At 40.5% G+C, this 24,678-nt stretch overlaps 2 protein-coding genes across 2 annotated transcripts; one reads left to right on the top strand and one right to left on the bottom strand.

Annotated features, from left to right (window-relative positions):
* The first annotated feature begins 16,733 nt into the window (after positions 1-16,733).
* Positions 16,734-19,159, top strand: LOC130094862 (uncharacterized). Its single transcript, XM_056261398.1, has 2 exons — positions 16,734-17,653; positions 18,976-19,159. The coding sequence occupies exons 1-2, from the start codon at positions 17,223-17,225 to the stop codon at positions 19,157-19,159; spliced, it is 615 nt and encodes a 204-aa protein (XP_056117373.1). The 5' UTR covers positions 16,734-17,222.
* Positions 19,160-19,547: 388 nt separating this feature from the next.
* Positions 19,548-22,923, bottom strand: LOC130094848 (uncharacterized). The gene is made up of 7 exons (XM_056261345.1): positions 22,411-22,923; positions 22,229-22,310; positions 21,812-21,998; positions 21,516-21,637; positions 21,212-21,440; positions 20,985-21,131; positions 19,548-19,850 (listed from the first exon to the last, which is right to left on the bottom strand). The coding sequence occupies exons 1-7, from the start codon at positions 22,854-22,856 to the stop codon at positions 19,684-19,686; spliced, it is 1,380 nt and encodes a 459-aa protein (XP_056117320.1). The 5' UTR covers positions 22,857-22,923; the 3' UTR covers positions 19,548-19,683.
* Between the last annotated feature and the right edge of the window lie 1,755 nt (positions 22,924-24,678).

The following is a 24,678-nucleotide window of genomic DNA, read 5'->3' as shown; positions in this document are numbered from 1 at the left end:
CAGTGGCTCGGTTCAGCGTGGCCTAGTGGCCGTTGTCTCTGTTCATCATGTCCTTTGTGCCTTTGCGGCAGTGTGGCCCTCCGGGGCATAGGTTTCGTGTGGTCTCCCATGGCCTTGTGGCATATCGTTGCCTTGTCCTTTGTGCCTATTGCTGGCAGTATGGTCCTTCGGGGCTTAGGTTTCGTGTGGCCTAGTCTATGAGTGTTTTTGTTTCCATGTGGCATAAGTAGCCTTGTGGCTTAGCTGTGCCTTGTCTTTGTGTGTTGGGTCTTCGAGGCCTCGTGGCATATCGTTGCCTCGTCTATATGTTAAAAATGGCCAGTGGTCTTGTGGCCCTTAGTGGCATTGGTTCTATGTGGCCCAGTGGCCGTTGTTCTGTGTGGTTTATTCTGTGTGGCCTCTAGTGGCTTTGTGGCATATCATTGCCTTGTCCTGTATGTAAAAAATAGCCAGTGGTCTCGTGGCATGGTTCTATGTGGCCTAGTGGCCGTTGTCTGCGTGGCCAAGCAGCCTTGAGGTATCGTTGCCTCATTAAAAAATGGCTATGGTGGTCTTGTGGGCCTTGCGGGCTCGGTTTAGTGTGGCCTCGCGGCATTGTCCAGTCTTACTTCGTCTTCTTGTGCCATTAGAGGCCGTTGTGGCTATCGCCAGCCTCGTCTCTGTGGTCTGCCAAGGCCATGTGGCTATTGCCAGCCTCGTCTCTGTGGTCTAGCAAGGCCATGTGGCCCAGCGTGGCTCCGCCCTGTGGTCACTATGGCCGGTTCTGTGTGGCCCAAGGTGGCCTTGTTCTGTGTGGTCTGTCATGGCCGGGTCTGTGTGGCCAGGGTGCCCTGATTCTGTAACATTATCACATTAATGTAAAGGTGTCTTTAAAATATTAACTGTTATGGTGTCATAGAACGTATTACATGGGTTATGAGTAATGTATGATGAATTATGGATGTCATGTATATGGTTCGTATGTATTCCTGGTTAATATACTAAGTGTCTACTGTGTATTTTGGTAATAATGGGGGATATCCCTTTAAGGTTGCGGATGGCCTTGATTACAGGACAAGGCGCACCTAAGTTTTTTTAATGGTGGTGATGTGTTTTGAAGAGAGAGGCGCGCCAGTTTTGTTGACTGCAGCGTCACAGAGTTAAAGCTGGGTTTCCTTAGGGTTTGAGAATTTTTTCAACCGATACGACAAGAGATGGCTTTAATGGGACGAAAAATATGTTAACCACCTGGACTGTTTACTCGGGATGCGTTTCCAGCAGAAGGACATGCTTGAACCCAAGTTTGAGAAACTGTGTGAGTAAACATTGCCCGAAGATCGACCGAGCTGGTGAGATCTGACTCATTCTTTTTATTGGAGTGGAACACCAGAGACTCAACGCTCTATTTTTTCCTTGTTGGGGATTACGTTTTTTGTCACGCAGCCAACAGAGGATTATGTCTCGCGAACTGACTGTATCTTGGTTGGAAAGACTGTAGCGCGATCTTGGGCCAGCCTGAAAATCTTTTCGGGTTAAGTTTATGGACTGGGACAGTGGGGAAAGTGGGGGGTTACACGCACGGGTTTTTTTATATTCGGCGCTCAGCGCGTCAAGCAAATGAACGGGTTGATATGGGTTTTTCCTTTGAATGATTTTCAGCGCCGTCTGAAGATTTGTTTTGGTACGGTGTGGGTCATTAATTTCCATGCATTTGTGCTTGAGCATGGTTATTTGATAAAGGAAAACATCAAGAATGTGTTATCATTGAAGTATATGATTTTTCTGATTATTGATTTCATTCTAAAAAGATCCCCTTGTGCGTTTATAGTGACACACCTGTTGACAACAAAGAAAATTGAAAAGCAGAGTGTTACAGATGGTGGCCCGTATGGGGACAGAATGCAATTTGGGGATTATATCTGGGACCCTGCTGAATACATCCACTAAGCAACCATTATACATACTTTGCTCTGTTTGGTATTGTAGTAAGCACTGTTTAAAAAAAAAAAATGACAGACATGATAGAAACAAGTGTTGCACCCCTGGTGGACCTTGGTGAATTCCCGGAGGAAATATCTGAGCATGGCACCCGGGCTTCTACACCTACATCAGGGCTTGGGCCTAGTGAACAGTACCATGAAGCAAGGGGAGATGCATGGGTAACTAGGAGAAATCCTGTGGGGGAGATAACATCGCTGATTAGTTCACTTTACCTATCAGACCAAGAAGAGAATGAACAAGGCTTTGGAACTGAGGGAGATACATCTTATCTCACACTTCCTGCTCTCACTACCATCACTACTGATTTAGGGTCAGTTATGGACAGATTAAATATACTTGAGACTGACTTTAGAGATTCTGTTGATAGTGCATTGAACAGAGAAGTGGGTATACGAAGTTATGTTGATACAAGTGTTGAGGCGCTTGAGCAACGCATGATGTCAACACTGAGACAGTTTGAAGGAAAATTAGTGGAGTGCTTAAAGAGACGTGATGAAAAGTGGAAAGTAGAACATGATCGGCTGAAGCGAGCCAGCCTGGTTACTCTCCCTAGGCCTCTTCCACGTACAGGTGCTACTATTCATCCACCGCATAGCCGCTCTACTCCTGCTCAAGATTCCTCCGGTGCTTTTCCACAAACAGGAGCCCCTTTGAGTATGGGAGTACAGGTTATGAGCCCGTCTATCAGTAGAATCACTCCTCCCGTGATCAACAACGTGACCACGCTTGACCTGGCGGCTAGTTCTGACAGGACTGTGCAGTCCTCGAATCTTCATGCTCAAGGGCTCATTCCATGCCAGCCAGTTAATAGTGTGGTAGATGCTCAGCTTCAGTCAACATTCACTGGAGCATTTTCCCAGCCACATTTACAGCCTTTTATATCAAACGCCAGCCTTTCATCTCCATTAGATGCTTCATGTAGTCAGGCCATCAGACCTCCTGTGGTTTACTCCAGGCCGGCTATTCAGATGGAGTTTCCTTCATTTAGTGGATCCAGGGAAGTGGCCGATGTTCTTAACTTTGTTGATCGCTGCGAAACGTTTTTTGCAGTACGGCCCTTGTCTGATGTAGAGCTGATGGGCGCCCTGTCTAACACTCTTAAAGGGCCAGTACATAGCTGGTGGATGGTGGCGAAAAACAAGGTGAATAACTGGTCAGAGTTTAAAAATGCCTTTAATGATGCCTTTCTCCCGCCGGATTATCTCACAGAGGTAGAAGAAAAACTCCGGGACATGGTACAGTTGCCAGATCAGTGTCTGAGGGATTTTGCATACGATTATCATGCTCTGTGTTTGCGGTGGAAGCCGGATATAACAGAGACCGAGTTGGTGCGCAAGATCCTTAATAACTGCAATCCTCGAATAGCTGGGTGCCTCCGGGGCACTGTCACAAATGTGGACCAGCTGGTTCAGACTGGCACCTTGGTGGAGAAAGACTGCACCTCGTCTAGAGAATACTGGGGAAAGGTGGACCAGCAGAAGGCCAAAGAGAAGGGTTTAAAGAAAATCCAGGACAAGGGGCCGTCTAAGGAGGCTAAGAAACATGCTGATGTGGTGACAGTAGTACAGCTGGGACGGAAGTCTCCAATGGAGCTCCTCTATGTCCCAGTAGGGGTGAGGGGAAAGCAGTGCCATGCTGTGTTTGACACAGGATGCACGTACTCACTTATGCAGGAGAGTCTCTGGCTGGAGCTGGTTCGTGAAGGGGAGCAATTGACGCCGACGGATAACCAAAGTTTTGCCTTGGCCGATGGGAAGACCTATGGTGCGGTGGGGAAAACACAGATGGTGTACTTATGGCATGAGATGATATGGTCGATGGAGATGTTCGTTATGGCTGACAACCACCTGGCTTTCCCTATCATCCTTGGTTTGGACTTCCTTAGGAAAACTTCTACCATCCTTAATATGGGAGACCAGACCTATGGGGTGAAAGGCCCCAGGGGTTATACTTTCCATTCTTTTCTGTCTCACCCGCTGGAGCGGAGATTGAAGCAGGACGCTGAAGGTTGTTCTAATGCTAGCCTATATGTAGCTGTTCCTTACCGGGGGTCTTTGGATCCATTGCCATCATCAGGAATGGTGTCTCCTGTCTTTCTAGACCACCCTTCAGAGGTCAGGGAACTATTCCAGGCCTGGCCAAGAGTATGCTCTGGAACCTTGGGTAAGACAAGGGTTGAAGAACATCGGATCTTCACCACTGACGAGGTGCCTGTCCGCTGCAGGGCATATAGGGTTTCACCCTTTAAGCGGCAGATCATAGCTGACCATGTGGAACAGATGCTCAAGGATGGCATTATTGAGCCGTCACAGTCTCCCTGGGGTGCTCCGGTGGTCTTAGTTAAGAAGCCAGATGAGTCCATTCGATTTTGTGTCGATTTTAGGCGGCTTAATGCAAAAACCCATCCAGACGCCTACCCCATGCCTATCATCCATGAATTACTGGAGTCTATGCATGGTGCTGCATTCTTCAGCACTCTCGACCTGAAGTCGGGATATTGGCAGGTCGCCATGTCCGAAGATAGTAAGGCCAAGACGGCCGTGATAACGCCCATTGGTCTCTATCAGTTCCGGTGTATGCCTTTTGGGCTCAGAAATGCTGGAGCCACATTCCAGCGATTGATGGAGAAAGTCCTAGGGGAGCTTAGAGGGAAATTCTGCTGTGTGTACATAGATGATGTTATAGTCTTTTCACCCACACATGAACAACCTCTTCGGGATCTGCACGCTGTCCTAGGGAAGCTCAATAAGGCTGGACTGACACTTAATCTCAAGAAGTGTGCCTTGTTTCGGCAGGAGCTGAGGTTCTTGGGCCACGTAGTCTCGGACAAGGGCGTGCAGGTGGATCCAGAAAAGACACGTGCAGTAATGGCGTATCCCAAGCCCACTAACATCAAGACCCTCCAGCGGTTCTTAGGCCTTGTTGGCTGGTACCATAAATTTATCGATCATTTTGCAGACCTGGCAGCCCCGTTGAATCGGCTGAAGAGGAAAACCGTGGAATGGGTCTGGTCAGAAGAATGTCAGCAGAGTTTCGACCAGTTGAAGAGGGCGCTGGTGGATGCACCTATCCTCATGCAACCTGATATGTCTATCCCATTTGAAATCCACACAGACGCCAGTGATGTGGGATTGGGGGCTGTGCTGGTGCAGAAAACAGTGGAAGGGGAGAAGGTGATCGCCTATGCATCCAGGGGAGTGCGGGGGGCAGAGTGCAATTACTCCACTTCTGAAAAGGAGTGTCTTGCAGTTGTTTGGGCAGTTGAGAAGTGGAGGCACTATCTTGAGGGGATTGAGTTCACCATATATACTGATCATGCTGCCTTGACCTGGGCCTTCAACTGTCCAAAAACCTCCTCTCGCCTGACCCGCTGGATCCTGCGGCTCCAACAGTTTCAGTTTAGAGTCCAATACAGGAAAGGACTCCATAACATCGTGCCTGATGCTTTGTCCCGAGCGGTTATACCTCCTTCATCTGCCGCCGTCTATGCTGCAGTGAAGGCTTATGTTTCTTCTGATCTGCCTTCCTCCCTGTTTGAAATAAGGGAAGCCCAAGAAGAAGATTCAGAAGTCACTAACCTAGCCAAAGGGGCGGACGATCTTAGTAAGTGTGACCGGATAGGCTTCACCAAACTACACGGCCTCCTGTATCGACGGTCTCCTGTTAAGGACACGGGGGACAAGTATCAACTGGTCGTTCCGAAATCTCTTGTGCCTGTTTTTTTGGCCTATTTTCACGATCATCCTCTGAGCGGACATCTGGGCAGGTTGAAAACACTTCTGAGGATCCTTGAGGTAGCCTGGTGGCCTTCTATTCGTAAGGAAGTTTGGGGCTACGTCAAGGTGTGTGCCATCTGCCAGGTCTATAAGGCAGAAAATCAAAAGCCAGTTGGCCTCATGCAGCCTACTCCTGTGGAAGAACCCTGGGAAAAGCTGGGGATAGACCTTATGGGGCCTTTTCCCCGCAGTAAAAATGGTAACACCTTCCTTCTCGTCCTTGTGGATTATTTCACGAAGTGGGTGGAGATGTTTCCTTTAACCCTCTGGGGACCAGAAACGCGCCCGCGCGTTTTGCCGTTTTTTTTTCACATAGCAGAAAAATAGACTTAAAATACTCTGTTGATTTTGATCGTACATATAAGTGTTATACATCAATCGATCTTGTTAATTGTCTATTATTTTTCTGTATACTCACAATAAAAACAAAGTTTTGTGCTTTTTGTCAAATAAAGAAAAATAAACATGATGCGAGTTTTGCCTTCTCTCTGTCAGTGCAGTCCATTCTGAAACACGTCCGAAAAATTAACTCTAACTCTGCATATACTTGTCATACAGGCACGAGAGATTTTTCTTTATGAAGCTTGAATTCTCTTCTTTTCAATGATGTAATTTATATAAAAAACAAATATTCTCAGTTTATGTAATCTGTACGAAAAGAGAGTGCTGTCAGATTTTTTTTCCCCAGCTCATTACACTTCATTACGCGTTAATCTGACACGCCCACGGAGGACGCGCGCTATTCAAACGCAAATGTTGAGGCAAGCCATGACAATGCCCACATCAGCCGTTCCACCGCGGCGGTAAAATTTGGGGTGTATTTTCTGCCTTTTACCGCCAAGAGGCGCTACAATCATAGACTCTGAAAAGTGTTTGTTTATTCTCTCTAATGCGTAATCTGCTGCCGCACCGCACTGATTCAGAGCGATTGAAAGCTGGTAGCAGATGAATTCAACAAGTGAAACGTATAGTTAAAATAATTCATAATCACAATACTGAAATTAGGCTACTGAAATGAAATTGAATAAATAATGAAAAAGTAAAACATTGCAATAAAAACATTTACAGACGTACAGACGATAGCTCAGTGGTTAACGCAACAACACGAGCTTCGAGGAGCTTCAATCGACTCGAGATCGAATCTCAATGTAGCATACATGTTGTTAACTGATGTTGGCCAACAGCGTTTATATTTAACCTTCTTGATGCTTAAATAGCTAACTGTTTATAACTGTTTACTTATTTAAAGTCAAGAGTTTTGTTTAATTATTATTACAACATAAATTTGCTACATTCCTGTAGAACCGCAGCCGCTGCACAAACGACAAAAACTGATGAAGGAAGATTGTCAGCCGATTGCATCAGAAAATGAAAATGAAGAAGCTCGTCTTTAGTCTGCTAAATTATTGTGTAATGTAAAAGAACACTAAAATTACTTAAGTTTGAAACCAAGTTCGAACATTTCAAGGTTTAAATAAAGTGTCGGGACAGTTTTTTTAATTTAAAACAGGGTTGCATCGGGTTTAGAGTTTATTTCTTTTGCGATGCAAAATAAGAAACACTAGGCTAATCTTATTCTTGCGACATTTTAAATTTGTATTGCCAAAGAAATGACAGCTATATTAAACAATTAAAACAGTAGGCCTACAAAACGAAAATTGTCCAAAGCAACATAATTAAATTAAAACATGCGTTTTTCTTTGCCTCTCTCGCGCTGAATCTCTTTTTAACAAGTTTATTTAGTCTCCCTCGCTCTCCATATGAAAGAGGAACATTAACACCTATGCCTATTGTCCTGCGCGCTCGATACAGCACTGAACTGTCCCTCCAACCCCCCACAGGCTATCGGAGTCTGAGGCTGACTTAACACAAAGAGAAGTCGCAATTCACACTTAAATCGCTATTCTAGACAGTGTTGATAATGAAGGAATTAAATGATTTAGTTACATGTAGCCTAGTGATATTTCTATCATAAAAGTGTATTACTAAATATTTCATTATTTCAGTAATTGATGAAATAAAACTGGTTTGGGCCAGCTTTTTCCAAGCAAAACTAAATATAATCTGAAAAAAACGCATGTTAATTTGTTTTCATGAACAAAATGTTCAACTCAATATTAAAGTCTACATGGATCTTTGGATCCTTTCAACCAGGCATGCAATTTGTGAATTAAGTTTTTTATTTTTTATTTTTTTATTCAAATAAATATCGAACCACGGTGCTTTGTGGTAATGCTGCTAAATTAAATAACATGTATTGAATAATTATGAACTTAAATGAAACAATATCGCAACATTTCGACAAATACATTATTTGATCTGTTTTTACATTTTAATTCAGGGCGATTTAGCCTGCTACATTTAATTAGAGCGAGATTTTCACCCTTGTCATTTTCTCATTGGGAAGCGCTTACAGGCTACATGTTTGAGTACATCCTCTGTACCTCTCGTTTTCATATGGATTACATAATCAGATAACATTTATTAGCCAGAATATTTAGACATTTAAAGGCTTTAGACAGAGCCGATTTCTTATAGTGACTGAGCTGAAGTGGCTTCGGTTCATTTTTGTGACGCGCAGTTCCCGGAGACAGAGACGACAGATAAACTGTTTTTGTCGTTAGCAAAAGTTCGAATAAAACCCGACTTTAGAAAAATGCATAGGGCCACTCGGCGTGGTCTGCCAAAACACTTAATTATAAACTTCAATATTTCATTCAAAATAATCTCAACACGCTTTGTAAAATTTTGAAAAGCCGTGCATGCATTAAGGCCACTTGAACTAATGAACAACTGAAACGCTGGTTTTGATTTTATTGTTTGTCGTTGTTTAAACGTGCTTGTTGCATATCTCTATTTTATATTTGATATGGTCTATTGGTGAAGTAGCCTATAGCATTGATTACTGTGGAGGGAGGGGTGTGGGGATTCAAATAATTCAGCAGAAGCAGGGATGTTTAGACCAGAAGGAAATCCCCGTCCCCCCTGGCAAATCACACTTTACTTAAAACCATGTTTTTAAAAACTCTAGGTTGTAGGGAATCAAAATAATAATGATAATAATAGGCCTAATAAAAAAAAATATATATATATAGGCTATATATGTAAAATTACTTTTTTTACAGAACTGCTTTTGAAATTACGATTGGTAGCCTCGTACGATTGGTACAGATGCAACGTCGTTGTGTTCGATACTATTGTTCCTAGTGTAAAATGGAAATGCATGGTAATTTTATTTTATAAATATAACCAAAAAACTGTATGGCGTAACAGAGTTTTAGAGCTAGACAAATCTCTCTGCATTAATAAATATAAAATTTGCAGTAGACCATGTTTGATCGGGATTTGAACCCGTGTCATCTTGATGATGAACCGTAAGTTCTACCGCTCGGCTATTAATTTCCTCACTGAGAAATGCCCAAACGTTTGTTTCTCACATGAGCGAGAAAACGTTTTGTCGTTAGCCTGTGTGAGTGTAGGCCTACTTTAGCCTACATGAATAAAAGTAGACCTTTTACAGTTTTAAAAGATGATATCTTATCTGTATGACCAACAATTACGCAGTAAGTTCTTTTAGCTGTTATGAGAAAAATAAATCCAAATGAACGCGCCGCCGCGTTTGTCAAACTCTAATTCAACATGCCAGAATAAAGCCAGATTTTAGAATAATGCATAGCCACTCGGCGTGGTGTGCCAAAATACCCTAATTATAAACTTCAATATTTCATTCAAAACCATCTCAAAACGCTTTGTGACATTTTAAAAAGCCGTGAACCAGGATCGTAACTGAAACGCGCTGCATGTCTCAATACAGGAGCGCTGGTTCAGATTGTATTGTTTGTTGTTTAAACGTGCATGTTGCATATTTAAAAATATTTGTTTAAAAATAAATGTTTGTTGTAGGCTTATTTGTAAATTACCATAACTTGTAGAATTTCATCCTTACTGTTGTTAATTGACATTAGCCCCACTTACGTTTTGATAAATGTCCCTTTGCGCCACCTGGCGGTCATTTCGCGAGCGACTTTGAAATGCGACTGGTTTATTTTTATTGTATTGGTCTACTTTAAAAAATAATACTTTATAAGACATTTATGGGAAAAGACTATTTTCTTTTCAAGATGTTTCCAACTGTAACTTTGAACCAATTCTGTAGAATGGCCCATATAGCATTTGACCAGGATTTGTTTCCAGGTATGACTAAAAATGTGCTTTTGGCTTTCATTTATATTTTGATTGTTTGTATATATATATATATATATGTGTGTGTTTGTGTGTGTGTGTGTGTGTGTATATATATATATATATATATATATATATACACATGTAGGTTATATATATATACAAGAAAGAATGCAATGACAAAATATATATATATATATATATACATGTAGGCTATATATATATATACAAGAAAGAATGCAATGACAATATATATATATATATATATATATATATATATATATATATATATATATATATATATATATATATATATATATATATTGTCCTTACATTCTTTCTTGTGTGACACCCCTGAATGAAAGGCTCATTATTATGCAGGGTCACTGTCTGAGAACCACTTAATTATTCATGATAGGGGTTGGGCCGTTCCGCCCATCCGCATATTGCCTTAGCAAACAAAAAAATGTTTTTCACAATTTAAAACAATCTATTGTTTTATGTGAATGATTAGGAAGGATGATTTTCAGATCATTTTGAAGCAAAAACTCTAGGCAACAACGTACATTAGTCAAAAGTCTTGTGGACTCATATTTAGTATGTTTTTTGTGTCCTTATTTCAAAAACTTTATTTTTTAGTTTTTTCAATAACCACGCATAAACAATATTCTCTCAAAAATACAAACATGTACATACATGTTGCTCACACATTATGGTAGACCTGTTTGTGCTAAATAGAGTTTAATTTCACCTGTGCCATTAATATGTTTATAAGCAACTGAAAAAAGCACAAATGTCAGAGCATGTCAAAACATCCAAAGGGCCCCAAAAACACTCTGGTCCCCAGAGGGTTAAAAGATGGCAAGGCACATCGAATTGTGACAGTTCTGAAAGATGAAATCTTCACTCGCTTTGGGGTGCCACGGGAGTTGGTGTCTGACCGGGGGGCACAGTTTACCGGACATGAAATGAATAACCTCTGTAAGACCTGGGGAGTGATGCAGAAATTCACTACTAGTTATCACCCCCAAGCCAACCTCACTGAACGGTCCAATCGGACCATTAAGACGATGATTGCGTTGTACGTGGGGAAACAACATAAAAACTGGGATCAGTGGATCAGGGAGTTCCGTTTCGCTATCAATGCTGCATATCATGAAACCACGGGCCGGACACCGGCAGAATTGGCACTCGGAAGGTCCCTAAAAGGCCCACTGGAGAGACTCATTAGTTCCCCTCCTACTCCGCAACAGTCACCATACACCCTACTGGAAAGACAGAAACAAATGAATGATCAAGTCAAGAAGAGAGTTGAGGTGTGTCAGTCCAGACAAGCCAGGTATTACATTACCCACAGGAGAGGTGCACAACTCATGTCGGGAGACCTGGTCTGGGTCCGTACTCACCCGCTCTCTAAAGCATCAGAAAACTTTTCATCGAAGCTTGCGCCCAAGTGGTCGGGACCAGCCACTGTGATGAGAAAGTTAGGCCCCATTAATTACCATGTACAGTGGAATGATCAGAATAAAAAGATGGACACGGTTAATGTGGTCAATCTGAAGCCCTACTTCGGAGTCCAGCCTCCGGTACCTCCAGCTGGGGGGGGGGGGATCTGTAACATTATCACATTAATGTAAAGGTGTCTTTAAAATATTAACTGTTATGGTGTCATAGAACGTATTACATGGGTTATGAGTAATGTTCATGTATGATGAATTATGGATGTCATGTATATGGTTCGTATGTATTCCTGGTTAATATACTAAGTGTCTACTGTGTATTTTGGTAATAATGGGGGATATCCCTTTAAGGTTGCGGATGGCCTTGATTACGGGACAAGGCGCACCTACGTTTTTTTAATGGTGGTGATGTGTTTTGAAGAGAGAGGCGCGCCAGTTTTGTTGACTGCAGCGTCACAGAGTTAAAGCTGGGTTTCCTTAGGGTTTGAGAATTTTTTCAACCGATACGACAAGAGATGGCTTTAATGGGACAAAAAATATGTTAACCACCTGGACTGTTTACTCGGGGATGCGTTTCCAGCAGAAGGACATGCTTGAACCCAAGTTTGAGAAACTGTGTGAGTAAACATTGCCCGAAGATCGACCGAGCTGGTGAGATCTGACTCATTCTTTTTATTGGAGTGGAACACCAGAGACTCAACGCTCTATTTTTTCCTTGTTGGGGATTACGTTTTTTGTCACGCAGCCAACAGAGGATTATGTCTCGCGAACTGACTGTATCTTGGTTGGAAAGACTGTAGCGCGATCTTGGGCCAGCCTGAAAATCTTTTCGGGTTAAGTTTATGGACTGGGACAGTGGGGAAAGTGGGGGGTTACACGCACGGGTTTTTTTATATTCGGCGCTCAGCGCGTCAAGCAAATGAACGGGTTGATATGGGTTTTTCCTTTGAATGATTTTCAGCGCCGTCTGAAGATTTGTTTTGGTACGGTGTGGGTCATTAATTTCCATGCATTTGTGCTTGAGCATGGTTATTTGATAAAGGAAAACATCAAGAATGTGTTATGATTGAAGTATATGATTTTTCTGATTATTGATTTCATTCTAAAAAGATCCCCTTGTGCGTTTATAGTGACACACCTGTTGACAACAAAGAAAATTGAAAAGCAGAGTGTTACACGAAGTAACACGAAGTGTGTGGCCCAAGGTGGCCTTGTTCAGTGTGGCCCTAGGTGGCCTTGTTCAGTGTGGCCCTAGGTGGCCTTGTTCAGTGTGGTCTATAACGGCTTGTGTTCAATGTCTCAATGTTTAGCTAGCCAGAATAGTTAATGCATAAACGCATTATTCACTCTTCTCATAGTGCCTTTCAGGCTCACTGATCTCACTATGATGAAGTGGCCTCTTATTAATTAGCTATTGGCCTACAAAACATTGTATTGTTATGCAGACGAAACCCAGCTGGATTTTCCTTTGACATCTAATGACAATTCTAAATGGTCAGTTTTGCTTGATTGTCTGGATGAGATAAAGCAGTGGATGGCATAAAGTTTCCTTCAGCTGAATGAGTCGAAATATGAAGTGGTGATTTTTGGCCCATCGAAGCTAGCCAAACAGTTTTCTCCTGATTTGGGCCCTTTAGCCTGCAATATTAATACTCAGGTGAGAAACCTTGGTGTGATTTTCGACTCCGAATTGAAATTCGTAAACAAATAAATGCTGTGGTATAGGGTAGCTTTTTTTCAATTGAGGGGCATTGCCAAATTAAAAGGCTTATTGTCCTTTAAAGATATGGAAACTGTGATCCATGCATTTGTGTCGTCCAGATTGGATTATTGTAATTCTTTATATCTGGGGCTGTCTAAGAAGTTGCTTTCACGTCTGCAGCTAGTACAGAATGCAGCGGCTAGACTGCTGACTGGCACCAGGAAATGTTCCAGTATTTATCCAGTGCCTACATGGGCTTGTCCCTGTATACATTTCTGGTCTCTTACAGCATCGGCTGCGCCCCTGCCTTCGTCTTCAGGCAGGATATGCAGAGTCCGGACCCTCGGATTGCGAGCTACGGACGGGGCCTACGCCAAAGAACTTTATATCATAATATTGCTTGCTGGGCTGTTAATAAATGGTTAATTGTTATAGTATTATTCTCCCGAGTCTTTCTGGTAGAAATGACCGGCAACCTTGCCTTGGAAAAACTGACATACACTGAAAAAGATGACACTTTGGACCAACCTAAAAAATTACTGTAATTTGTTACAACTAAATTTATTAGTCTTTCTCAAGCTATATTTTTGATTTGGTTTAAACTTTAATTATTAATTTAATAGCAATCAAAATTGTTATTCTGCTCAACAAAAAGTTAAATGACTCTGAAGCAGTGTTAAAGTTAATGAGATAATTAAGTGATTAATTGAGTGATGATTGAGCATTATTGAAGACACCTGATGTTACAGTTTTTGCCCGTTGCTTGAACACATTTTGCAAAACTTTGCTCATTGTGCCAAAACTCTACACACAAGTAAACATGACACAACACTGGGAAATATACCATTCACATCTGTGTCAAATTGAAACTCTACTATCAAAACCTAACATTCCTTTGTCAAAACCTAACTCTGATGACAAAATGACACATACTTGCATCATATGCATACACTTTCAGATCAGGGGAAACACACTAGTCTACTTCATATAAAACACTGCAGTCTTTGATTTTCACTGTTTATTCAGATGGCATATTTTCAGGAGGCACATTTTTAAACAACCAAAAAAGCAAATAGGCCTACTCAATATTGTACATTGCAGTAACATGAATTCATTTTTTTATAATAATAGAAAAAACACTATACTGTAAACACAGAAAAGCATGGCAATTGTGCATACGTGGGCTCATATTTCCCCCACGCTGCCCCGGGACGTGCACAATTGCCCTTTGGCCAATTACATTACGTCCCCGTCGTCGTTTTGCTCAGGTCGAATCCAGCTTCATCAATGAAAATGAATTCATGAGGCTGTGCAGCTCCATCCATGACCAAGATTCTCTGTAACAAAAAAAAAACCCATATTACTGCACTACAGTGCTACACATACTGAACCCTCACCCCATCACACAGGTCCCTGTGTAGCTCTCCGAATGGATCCATGTGGTACTGATATGGCACATATTCAGCTGCTACTGGATTTCACCAATACTGTATTGTAAATGTGAAGGACAGTTACACTTACCCGTACATATTCAGCTCGAAGTCCTTTGACCCTGACACTGTTCCTCTCAAATGGGACCCTGTAGAGCTGCTTCATGGTGATGTTGTGTTTTCCCAAGATGCGTCTGATGGTGGTGATGCTCACATGGTTTATGTTGTTGAACACTTGCCTGTCTGCAAGTATTTTCTGTCGTAGCTGGTGGAGACGGATGGTATTGTCTGCCCTCACTAGGTCCACAACGGCAAGTTCCTGCTGTTGTGTGAACAGGCGTTGGCGTCCTCCCCCATGAGGTCTTCTAGGCATTCTAGAGAAATACGACCACAAATTGTCATCGGTTTGCATCTTTTCTTACATTTACTGTATATTCTGTATCATCCACTGTACTGAAACATCTCAATCTACTTTAAGTAATCCTGCATGGTATGTTTCACAAAAACTACCACTTTGGCTGCAAAAGGTGCATTAGCACCCTGCAATACCCTGTACATGTGATGTGGTAATGTGATATACAGTCCAGTGCTGTAAATAATAGTAGAGTAGAGAGGTGAAGACATACCTGTTCATACCTGAACATACCGGAATGTTCTTATTACAGATGCCACTGTGAAACGGCTTAGATGTGGCTGGACTCTCTGCCCAGCTTCCCTCGTCAGGCTATGGTTGATGACATGGTCCACCAAAGTTGCTCTTATATCATCAGAAATAGGGGTCCGTGCATGGCCTCTTTGACCTTGACCTTGTCCTCCTCTTCATCTTCCTCCTCTTCCTCTACCTCTGCCTCTTGCTCTCCCTCCATCCATGCTTGCAAAGTTCTTGAAATGGCTAAACTGGGGGCTTTTTGTAGCTGGCTGATTGGTGTTCAGTTTTGCAAGTAAGTGCCTTCAATTGTGTATTTGAGTGGTTTCAATTACCCGATGTGTTTTGTATTTTGGATAAATGTGTTTTCCAAATGGCACCCTGAGATTTCATTTTTGAACGAAGTGTCTTATGTATGAAATAGAGTGTAGTATGCAGGACCAAGTGTGTTGCATAAAGGAGTAAGTGTGTTGCAGAATTGCAACTAGAGTGCAAAGCAGCGCTTTTGTTTAAGGTATGGGCACATGTGTTTGAGGTATGGTAACAAAAGCTTCAAGTTGTGTTACTTTAGTCTAAGCATGGGTCTATAGTGTTCAATCAATAGGCAAAAACTGTAACAAGCAGAATCACTGAAGGAGAAAAAAATAAAAAATAAGTCACCGTTATGGTGATCAGTGTGTGTTTTAGTTGGACTCTTGACCCTTAAATCATTAACTTTTAATGTTGTTTGGCTGCTGACAGCCAGATGAACAACTAGAAAAGGTGATCTGATGGTGTTGGTTGAGTTTTAACATAATCATTATTTCATAATCATTTGACCTGAATCAACTCATATTGAGTCCCATTTAGGTTTACTTTATTAATTATACCAGCACTGGCCTTGTTCAGCATAATATTTTTAGCCTTTTCAATGAAATCCAAATTATCAATTCAATAAAAAGAAAACTTCAAAACCATTTATGTTGGCACACACAGACATCAATAATTAGCATATGAATCTCAGCAATGGTGACAAACAGATCACCTCTGAACACAAGCTCATTATTTATTCATGCAGCAATGCATGCTGGGAGCCATGAATGAGTTTTGATTGGTGGCACCCAGAATGCACTGCAACATGCTTATTATTGTCACCATTGATGAGATTCACAGGCTGATTCTTGATGTCTGTGTGTCTAAAAACGAAATAGAATCAATAAATAGTTTATTGTACATGAGACATGTTTAAAAAAAATCTTTGGATTTCATTGTAAAAGGTAAAAATATTATGCTGTACAAGGCCAGTGCTGCTATAATTAATAAAGTAAACCTAAATTGGACTCAATATGAGTTCAGTGATTCAGGTCAAATGATTGTGAAAAAATGATTGTTAAAACACAACCAACACCATCAGATCACCTATTCTAGTTGTTCATCTGGCTGTTATAACTCACGTACAGCAGGCAAACAACATCTAAAGTTAATGATTTAAGGGTCAAGAGCCCAACTAAAACACAGACTGATCTCCATAACGGTGACATAAAAATTCCGGTTTTCTCCTTCAGAGATTCTGCTTGTTAAAGGAGTAGTTCACTTTTGAAAAAACTTTTGCTGATAATTTACTCACCCCCATGTCATCCAAGATGCCTATGTCTTTCTTTCCTCAGTCGAAAAGAAATTACGGTTTTTGATGAAAACATTCCAGGATTTTTCTCCATATAATGGACTTAAATGGGAACCATACGGTCCAAGGTCCAAAATACAGTTAATAACAGTTTCAGATGCAGCTTAAAATGTCTTTAAACGACACCAGACGATGAATAAGGGTCTTATCATGCGAAACAATCGCTTATTTCAAAACTTATTCCAAAAATGTACGTTTTCTAAGGACAAATGCTAGCCTTGCTCTATTCTGTGAGGCGCGTTTGTAACGTCACGTAATACGCAATTACGTTCAAAAGGTCACGGTTGACGTAGCCGGAAGTACAGAGTCAGTGTTTACAAGTTGAACGTGCAAACTAACTCAAACGCCGTTTACAAAAAAAGGAATTAAAAGGTAAAACAACAATGTCGGACGATTTTGAACGTAGAGTAGAAGATGAGATGGAGTGTTTCGCCGTTCCCTACCTTTTTGAACCTGAATACACAGACGAAGAAATTAGGCAGATGGAAGAGACTGCTGCGGCGACACACACCTCTCAAGCATCGGGCAGACAAAGATCGAACGAGACGTGGTGGTGCACTTGTGGCAAATGCCAACCATTGCCAACGGAGGAAGAATCCCAGTGCTGCCACGACTGGACCATTTCAATCCCGCCGTTAGAGTCTATCAATGAGTCAGCTGATGAGACCCAGTTTACATATCGCTGCATTACTCAACAAAGTGGATTTCCACCGTTACTGAGCAAAAGCGTTCTGGAGGTGTTTTTTAGTTTGCCCAAAATCAACTGGAGACGCCATGCGAGGCCCCAAGGACCTGGTGGCACCCTAACAGTAGAGTAAGTATTCCGTGTATTATGATTATACACTCACCAGCCACTTTATTAGGTACACCTGTCCAACTGCTCGTTAACACTTAATTTCTAAGCAGCCAATCACATGGCGGCAACTCAGTGCATTTAGGCATGTAGACATGGTCAAGACAATCTCCTGCAGTTCAAACCAAGCATCAGTATGGGGAAGAAAGTTGATTTGAGTGACTTTGAACGTGGCATGATTGTTGGTGCCAGAAGGGCTGGTCTGAGTATTTCAGAAACTGCTAATCTACTGGGATTTTCACGCACAACCATCTCTAGGGTTTACAGAGAATGGTCCGAAAAAGAAAAAACATCCAGTGAGCGGCAGTTCTGTGGGCGGAAATGCCTTGTTGATGCCAGAGGTCAGAGGAGAATGGCCAGACTGGTTCGAGCTGATAGAAGGGCAACAGTGACTGAAATAACCACTCGTTACAACCGAGGTATGCAGCAAAGCATTTGTGAAGCCACAACACGCACAACCTTGAGGCGGATGGGCTACAACAGCAGAAGACTCCACCGGGTACCACTCATCTCCACTACAAATAGGAAAAAGAGGCTACAATTTGCAAGAGCTCACCAAAATTGAACAGTTGAAGACTGGAAAAATGTTGCCTGGTCTGATGAGTCTCGATTTCTGTTGAGACATTCAGATGTTAGAGTCAGAATTTGGCGTAAACAGAATGAGAACATGGAACCATCATGCCTTGTTACCACTGTGCAGGCTGGTGGTGGTGGTGTAATGGTGTGGGGGATGTTTTCCTGGCACACTTTAGGCCCCTTAGTGCCAATTGGGCATCGTTTAAATGCCACGGCCTACCTGAGCATTGTTTCTGACCATGTCCATCCCTTTATGGCCACCATGTACCCATCCTCTGATGGCTACTTCCACCATGTCACAAAGCTCTAATCATTTCAAATTGGTTTCTTGAACATGACAATGAGTTCACTGTACTAAAATGGCCTCCACAGTCACCAGATCTCAACCCAATAGAGCATCTTTGGGATGTGGTGGAACGGTAGATTCGCATCATGGATGTGCAGCCGACAAATCTGCGGCAACTGTGTGATGCCATCATGTCAATATGGACCAAACTCCCTGAGGAATGCTTCCAGCACCTTGTTGAATCTATGCCACGAAGAATTGAGGCAGTTCTGAAGGCAAAAGGGGGTCCAACCCGTTACTAGCATGGGGTACCTAATAAAGTGGCCGGTGAGTGTATGTTATACATATTTTATAATTTTTCATATTTTAACATTATATATTTCAAAAGGGATTGATTGCACACATTCAATTTATTTTACAGTCAATACCAGCTGGTGGCATACAGGATAGTGCTGGAATGGATGCTGAAAGGGGAGAGATTGGGAAGACGCAACAGGAGGGTTCTTCCGTCCTGTGTTGTCAATGCCATCAGACGGTCATACCCCTCTCCATCAGGAATGTATGTAGGCTTCAGAGAAGCAGAAGAGGCTTTTAGTCTTCTATAGATATAATGATTCAAATTAAAAACATACATTTTTGATTAAAATAATTGGTTTTTGCTTGGTTAATATTTTTTAATGAATGTAATTGCTTAATTTTTTCATAGTCAATGTTATTTGTTATTGTATATACATCAACACAACACAATTATTGATGTCTCACACAAATGCATATTGTAATTTATTTTATTTAAAAATAAAACAAATTAGATAACTACAGTCGTTGATGTTTAATTATAACTGATTTAGGATACCATCAGTAAGAACCATATATTTCACACTAACACCATAAATATACATTTTCTTTCACCAACAGTGTTTTTTCTTTTTTCTTTTTAAATCAGTAAGATACACACATACAAAAAAATAATAAATGTACAACTTGAGTAAAAAAATAAAAAATAATTGTACATTAGACGATAACATTTAAAAAGTAAATCAGTGTCCAAATCGTGATAAACGCTTTGCAATTACTTCTTGCTTGTCAGGCCTTGGTGTTAGGGCTATGTTCTGCGGCAATGGGTGATGAGTCAAATGAGAAGAACTGTCCTTGTAAACAACGCTGGTGTCCAGCCGCCGCCGTACAACTTTCTCAACCAGAGTCTCTTTGATTTTTTGAGTTTTTTTTTTTCAAAAATTGCTTTAGCTACCCATTCTTTTGTATGTTTGGGGAAAACAATGTTGTACCGAGGTAAACCTGTATTAAATGAAAATTTAAGAAATATAAGAGGAAATTATACAATTTGTATGTACTACATTAATATAATAGAATGTCGGCATTTGTTTCTCAACTTGATTAACTTAGATCTATTGTCATAACCCAACATATTGTACAATCTTTTGTACTTACGCACAATCGGTTGTTTTCGACTTACGCCCGTTTCACACATACTCCGTGTGCAGTGCGTATGCGGTGCGTGTTGCGGTGCGTATGCGGTACAGGAGCAGCACGCGCTATAGTGCTTTCACATATGCTGCGTGCGTTTGCAGTGCGCAACTGATCCGCGGCTGTACCACAAACACATTTACTCACTATTTGTATTTCAAAAAATCATCAATCAAATCAAGTTATCAGCAGCAAAAGTTTTTGCCTCCAGTGCAATTCTCTTTGTAGGCCTATTCACGTTTAAAACACAATTTAAACAACGTATTATTCAATGCATTACTTTTATATAGGCCTAGATTATATATTAAGTTGCTCAAGCAAGTGGTAACATATTTAACCATGTACTTATATTAAAATCGCAAACATTTTAAATTAAAACTTAAAATTGACAAAAACAGCAGACTCATACCTTTTCTTTTGCATAATTCAAATCTGTATACAATAAATATTGCATGTCACAAATAACTTGTTTTTCCACCTCAACGAATGAGACGAGTGTCGTTCATTATGTGGCCTTGTTGAAGTAAATTGTAGCTTTCTTTGCTTTACCCCGGTCTTAAAGTAAAAATATGACTGTGAACAAAGTAGTATTTAATTAAATGCATTTATGGTTACATTTTATTTAATTAAATACATTTATGGTGAGATTACTACATTTTATTGAATTAAATGCATTTATGGTGAAATTACTACATATTCAGGTCAGTCTGTGTTCATTTTGACCACGAACCGTGCGCTGTCACTTTAATTCAGCGTTTGCAGCACAGCAGAAATAGACTCGGTGCGGAAACGATCTCTGCACTGCTGTATACGCACCGCAACTGGAACGGATCGACGGACCGCATCCGCGTGCAGTGTGAAAGCTCTAACCTGTTAACATGGGTACGGAAAAAAATACGCACCGCATACGCACTGCAAACGGAGTATGTGTGAAACGGGCGTTACCAGTAGTGGTTGTTGCCTGCTGACGACCTACATTTTCATTGTGGTCAAGGATAGCGAGTTGTGTTCGTGCAACCATGGATGCATAATGAAAATGGAGGTTCTTGGAGCAGTATTTCAGTAGGACAGAATGAAACACCTCCAGTTGTCCTAAAGATAAATTTAAAAATTGTATATGCTGTACCTACATGTACATGACTATCTAAACTATTTGTATACAAATAATTTACCGGTGTGTTTGAAAAGAGCCATTTGCCTCAAATCCTTTTGAAGTCCTCTGTCCAGAACCAGATTCTGCAGTGTGCGGAAGGCGTGCGAGTCTTTTCCCAGCCATTTTTTTCTGTGTTGCTCTTCCAGACTGAGATCATTGTGTCTGCATTTTTTCGGATTTCCTTCTTCAATCCAACTGTGCACACCTGTAATGTGATAAAGTATGGACTTCCAATTCTCGATCAGTTCCTGTATAAATATGTAAAAAAGACATTATTATACATTATATCTACCCCCTCCCCTCCACTCCAGAACAGAACTTACGTCTGGGTCACCTCCACAAGTTGCACAGCAATACCATAAATGGTTGCAAATACTTCGTGTCCATGGCTGCAGCTCTCGATTGTCCTTGTATCTTGAATTGGAGCACAACTTTTTGGAAAGTCCTAAAAAAAATATTATTTCAATTATAAAACTTTTAAAAAGGATTGAACAAATAGTACGCATTGACATTTGGCTGCATGCACACAACACTTTGTATATTCCTATAGAGGAATAAGTAAGCTTTTTTGATAATTCATAATTAATATCTCTTTTTTAGTCTCTTATGAGACATTTACCTTTGACCACATGCCAGACATCAAATTCGTGGTGAATGTTTGGATATTCTACACGCATAATCTTTCGAATAGATGGTGATCTGTCTGGGGTCAGCACGTCTATTTTGATTCCTTGTTCTTGTATTGTGTTCACTGCCCTCTTGAATCCTACTGGCTCCATGGCCACAGAACTAGATGCTTCTGTAACCTGAAATGCAATACCATGATAAATAAACAAGGAGTGTGTGTATTTTCAAATGCTGTTCAAAACTACCAACATATTTATTTTTTGTACCATTAAAACCATTTTATATTGTACATAACATTGCAAAAACTGCCAGTAATGTTACTGTACTTCATTTTAAAATAATGAACACCTACAAAGGTTACTTAAAATTAACAACATACAGGATATATAATTATTTCATGTAAACTGACCTGCACCAATTCAAAGTGAACAATTTTGTCTGTGGTGTCATCCATTAAACTATATGTGTTGTATTTTGCCGAAAATCCAGGGCTAAAATAATCACAAGCATAAAACATGTCAGTATTGTTTAAATTTTCTAAAATATTTTCAAAATAATAATACTAATAAAAAAATTACTACATTTACTTGCCTGTCTGACCTCCCATCTCCGGACAAATGAACTGGATTACAGAGTTCAGTTTGTAAATGTAAGTCATTGATTGCTGCTTTCTGTTGTTGTTTATATTCTTCATCAATGACTGGAACAAGGTATGAAGACTGAATGTCAAAGTAAGTGGTTTTATGGGGTATTTGAAGGTTGAGCAAAGTGGCCCAATCAGCGACGTCAGTATATGTTGCTCCAGTGAATAGTGTACATGCAGAAACAAGAAGATTATTAGCTGGCATTCCCCTAACATCACTGCAAGAACTCCACTTTCCTTTGTGTTTTTTTTCACATTCCCAGTGAACACGGAGAAGACTTCCCACAGATGCTTTTGTGGTCTTTGTTATTACTGATCCGCATTCTTGACATCTTTTGAACAGCTCCATGACATGAGGCTCATTGACAATCCATTTTTTCGTTTTCCAATGCATTTCACATTCCTCTTCTTCTGTGCTTGTGGTAGACGTTGATGTTGAACTCAGTGGCTGAAAACTAAGATCTTTCGGTAACACTTTATTTTAAGGTGCTTGTAATAAGCAGTAATTAACAGTTAATAAGACACTTATAAGACCTTATAAGACACTTATAAGACCTTATAAGATGCATATATGATGCATATAAGCATTAACTACTTCATATAAGGGTTAATTAAAGGTCCAGGCCCTGAAGAGATCAGGGAAACTACTCCCTCTTGGGAAGCTCAATTTTTAAGGGCCTGGGAGTTTGTGTTACCATTTATGTTTGTTCGGCTGTTCTAAAAGTGCAATGTATTGATACTTGAGAAATGTATTATTTAATTTAATTTATTTATTATCATTAGTTAATGCTTATATGCATCTTATATGCATCTTATAAGGTCTTATAAGTGTCTTACTAACTGTTAATTACTGCTTATTACAAGCACCTTAAAATAAAGTGTTACCGATCTTTCTTGTCCGATGGAGGATCTATGGAAAGCAGGCTAACATCAAGCTCCAAAGTTTCTTCTAATTGCTCTTCCATCTGTTCTGGTTGATTATACACAGGGGACTGTGAAATTACATTGATTACAGTTAGTTTATAATGAAACAGAAAATAAAATATTAATTTAAATAATCGATTTAATACTTCAATTTGAGTATATGTGTTTATTTTTATGATACAACATCATTAGACTAGCAAATACTACATTTTAATCAATTAATTTTTTGTTCAAAAATTAAGGTACTTACAGACTGGTGGGAGTGTATTGCAGGCAGGGCAAAATACATTCCAGATAATGAGGGTGTTTTCCTTTTTCCAACACTTTCAGGACTTGTGAGCATTAAACGAAGTTTGGACGGAGCATCTGCAAACTGTCTCGTTGTAGTTCCTGGATCAGATTCCTGTTGCTTTACTGGTGTTGAGTGTGGAACATTAGCCCAAAAATCTCCTGTTTCCTGGACCTCCAGCTCAGCGCTATGGTCTTTAGCTAGGGACTCTAGATTTCCACCATACGGATTCTTCGGATAAAAAAAAAAAAAAATGAACACGTCTATAGTATTAGGACAATACTAGTGATAAACAGTCACACGTTATGAAAGACATTGACGAGGAAAAAAACATCAATACATTTAATATAGTAAAAAAACAAACATACACATACCTCCGTTTGGTGTAAAACCGTATGGGGCACAGCCGAAATTTTCAGAAAACAACGATCTCCTTGCTGGGTGGGTTTGAAATCATCGTCGAAAAAGTGATCACTGCACACTCTCTTACATTTAAGAACATGTTCAGGTGTGTTTATATCCAAGTTCAGCGCGAGCAGCCACAGTTTCAATCGCTCGGGATTGTTTACAGGAAATCTATGAAAAGTTAGATGTTTTTGTCCTAAATAAAAAAATCTTTTTGACTTTAAAATATTAAAACACCCAGGACACACACACGACATGGGCATTTTAAAATGATACGTTTTGCTTTCGTTTAATTTAACGGAATCTGTTAGCCTATAGGTTAAACTATTTATATTTTTATTATTATTATTATTTTGTTCTAAAGGTTTGTTCTATTCTCTTTCGTTTGTTTATTTTTATTTTATTTTTTACATATTCAATCAGTTTTAACTATTTCATCCTTACTGTTAATTGACATTAGCCCGTTTCAAAATGCGGCAATTGCAGCTGTTTTGCTAAATGCCCCTTTGCGCCACCTGGCGGTCATTTCGCGAAGGACTTTGAAATGCGACTAGTTTATTTTTGCCGCGGTGGATTTGCCGCGGCACGAGTCGCGGCG

Source organism: Rhinichthys klamathensis, unplaced genomic scaffold (genome assembly GCF_029890125.1).
Source record: "Rhinichthys klamathensis goyatoka isolate OS25496 unplaced genomic scaffold, OSU_Roscu_1.1 h1tg000010l_1, whole genome shotgun sequence".
Classification (NCBI taxonomy): Eukaryota; Metazoa; Chordata; class Actinopteri; order Cypriniformes; family Leuciscidae; genus Rhinichthys; species Rhinichthys klamathensis.
This window is presented reverse-complemented; position numbering and strand designations above follow the sequence as displayed.

Excerpts from the sequence above, each read along its gene's own strand:
- LOC130094862 (XM_056261398.1), top strand. The coding sequence starts at position 17,223 with ATGTCGGACGATTTTGAACGTAGAGTAGAAGATGAGATGGAGTGTTTC. Across the intron at positions 17,654-18,975 it reads GGTGGCACCCTAACAGTAGA|TCAATACCAGCTGGTGGCAT; the intron begins GTAAGTATTCCG and ends TTTATTTTACAG.
- LOC130094848 (XM_056261345.1), bottom strand. The coding sequence starts at position 22,856 with ATGCATTGGAAAACGAAAAAATGGATTGTCAATGAGCCTCATGTCATG. Across the intron at positions 21,999-22,228 it reads TTCACTTTGAATTGGTGCAG|GTTACAGAAGCATCTAGTTC; the intron begins GTCAGTTTACAT and ends ATTGCATTTCAG. Across the intron at positions 21,132-21,211 it reads GGCTCTTTTCAAACACACCG|GACAACTGGAGGTGTTTCAT; the intron begins GTAAATTATTTG and ends ATTTATCTTTAG.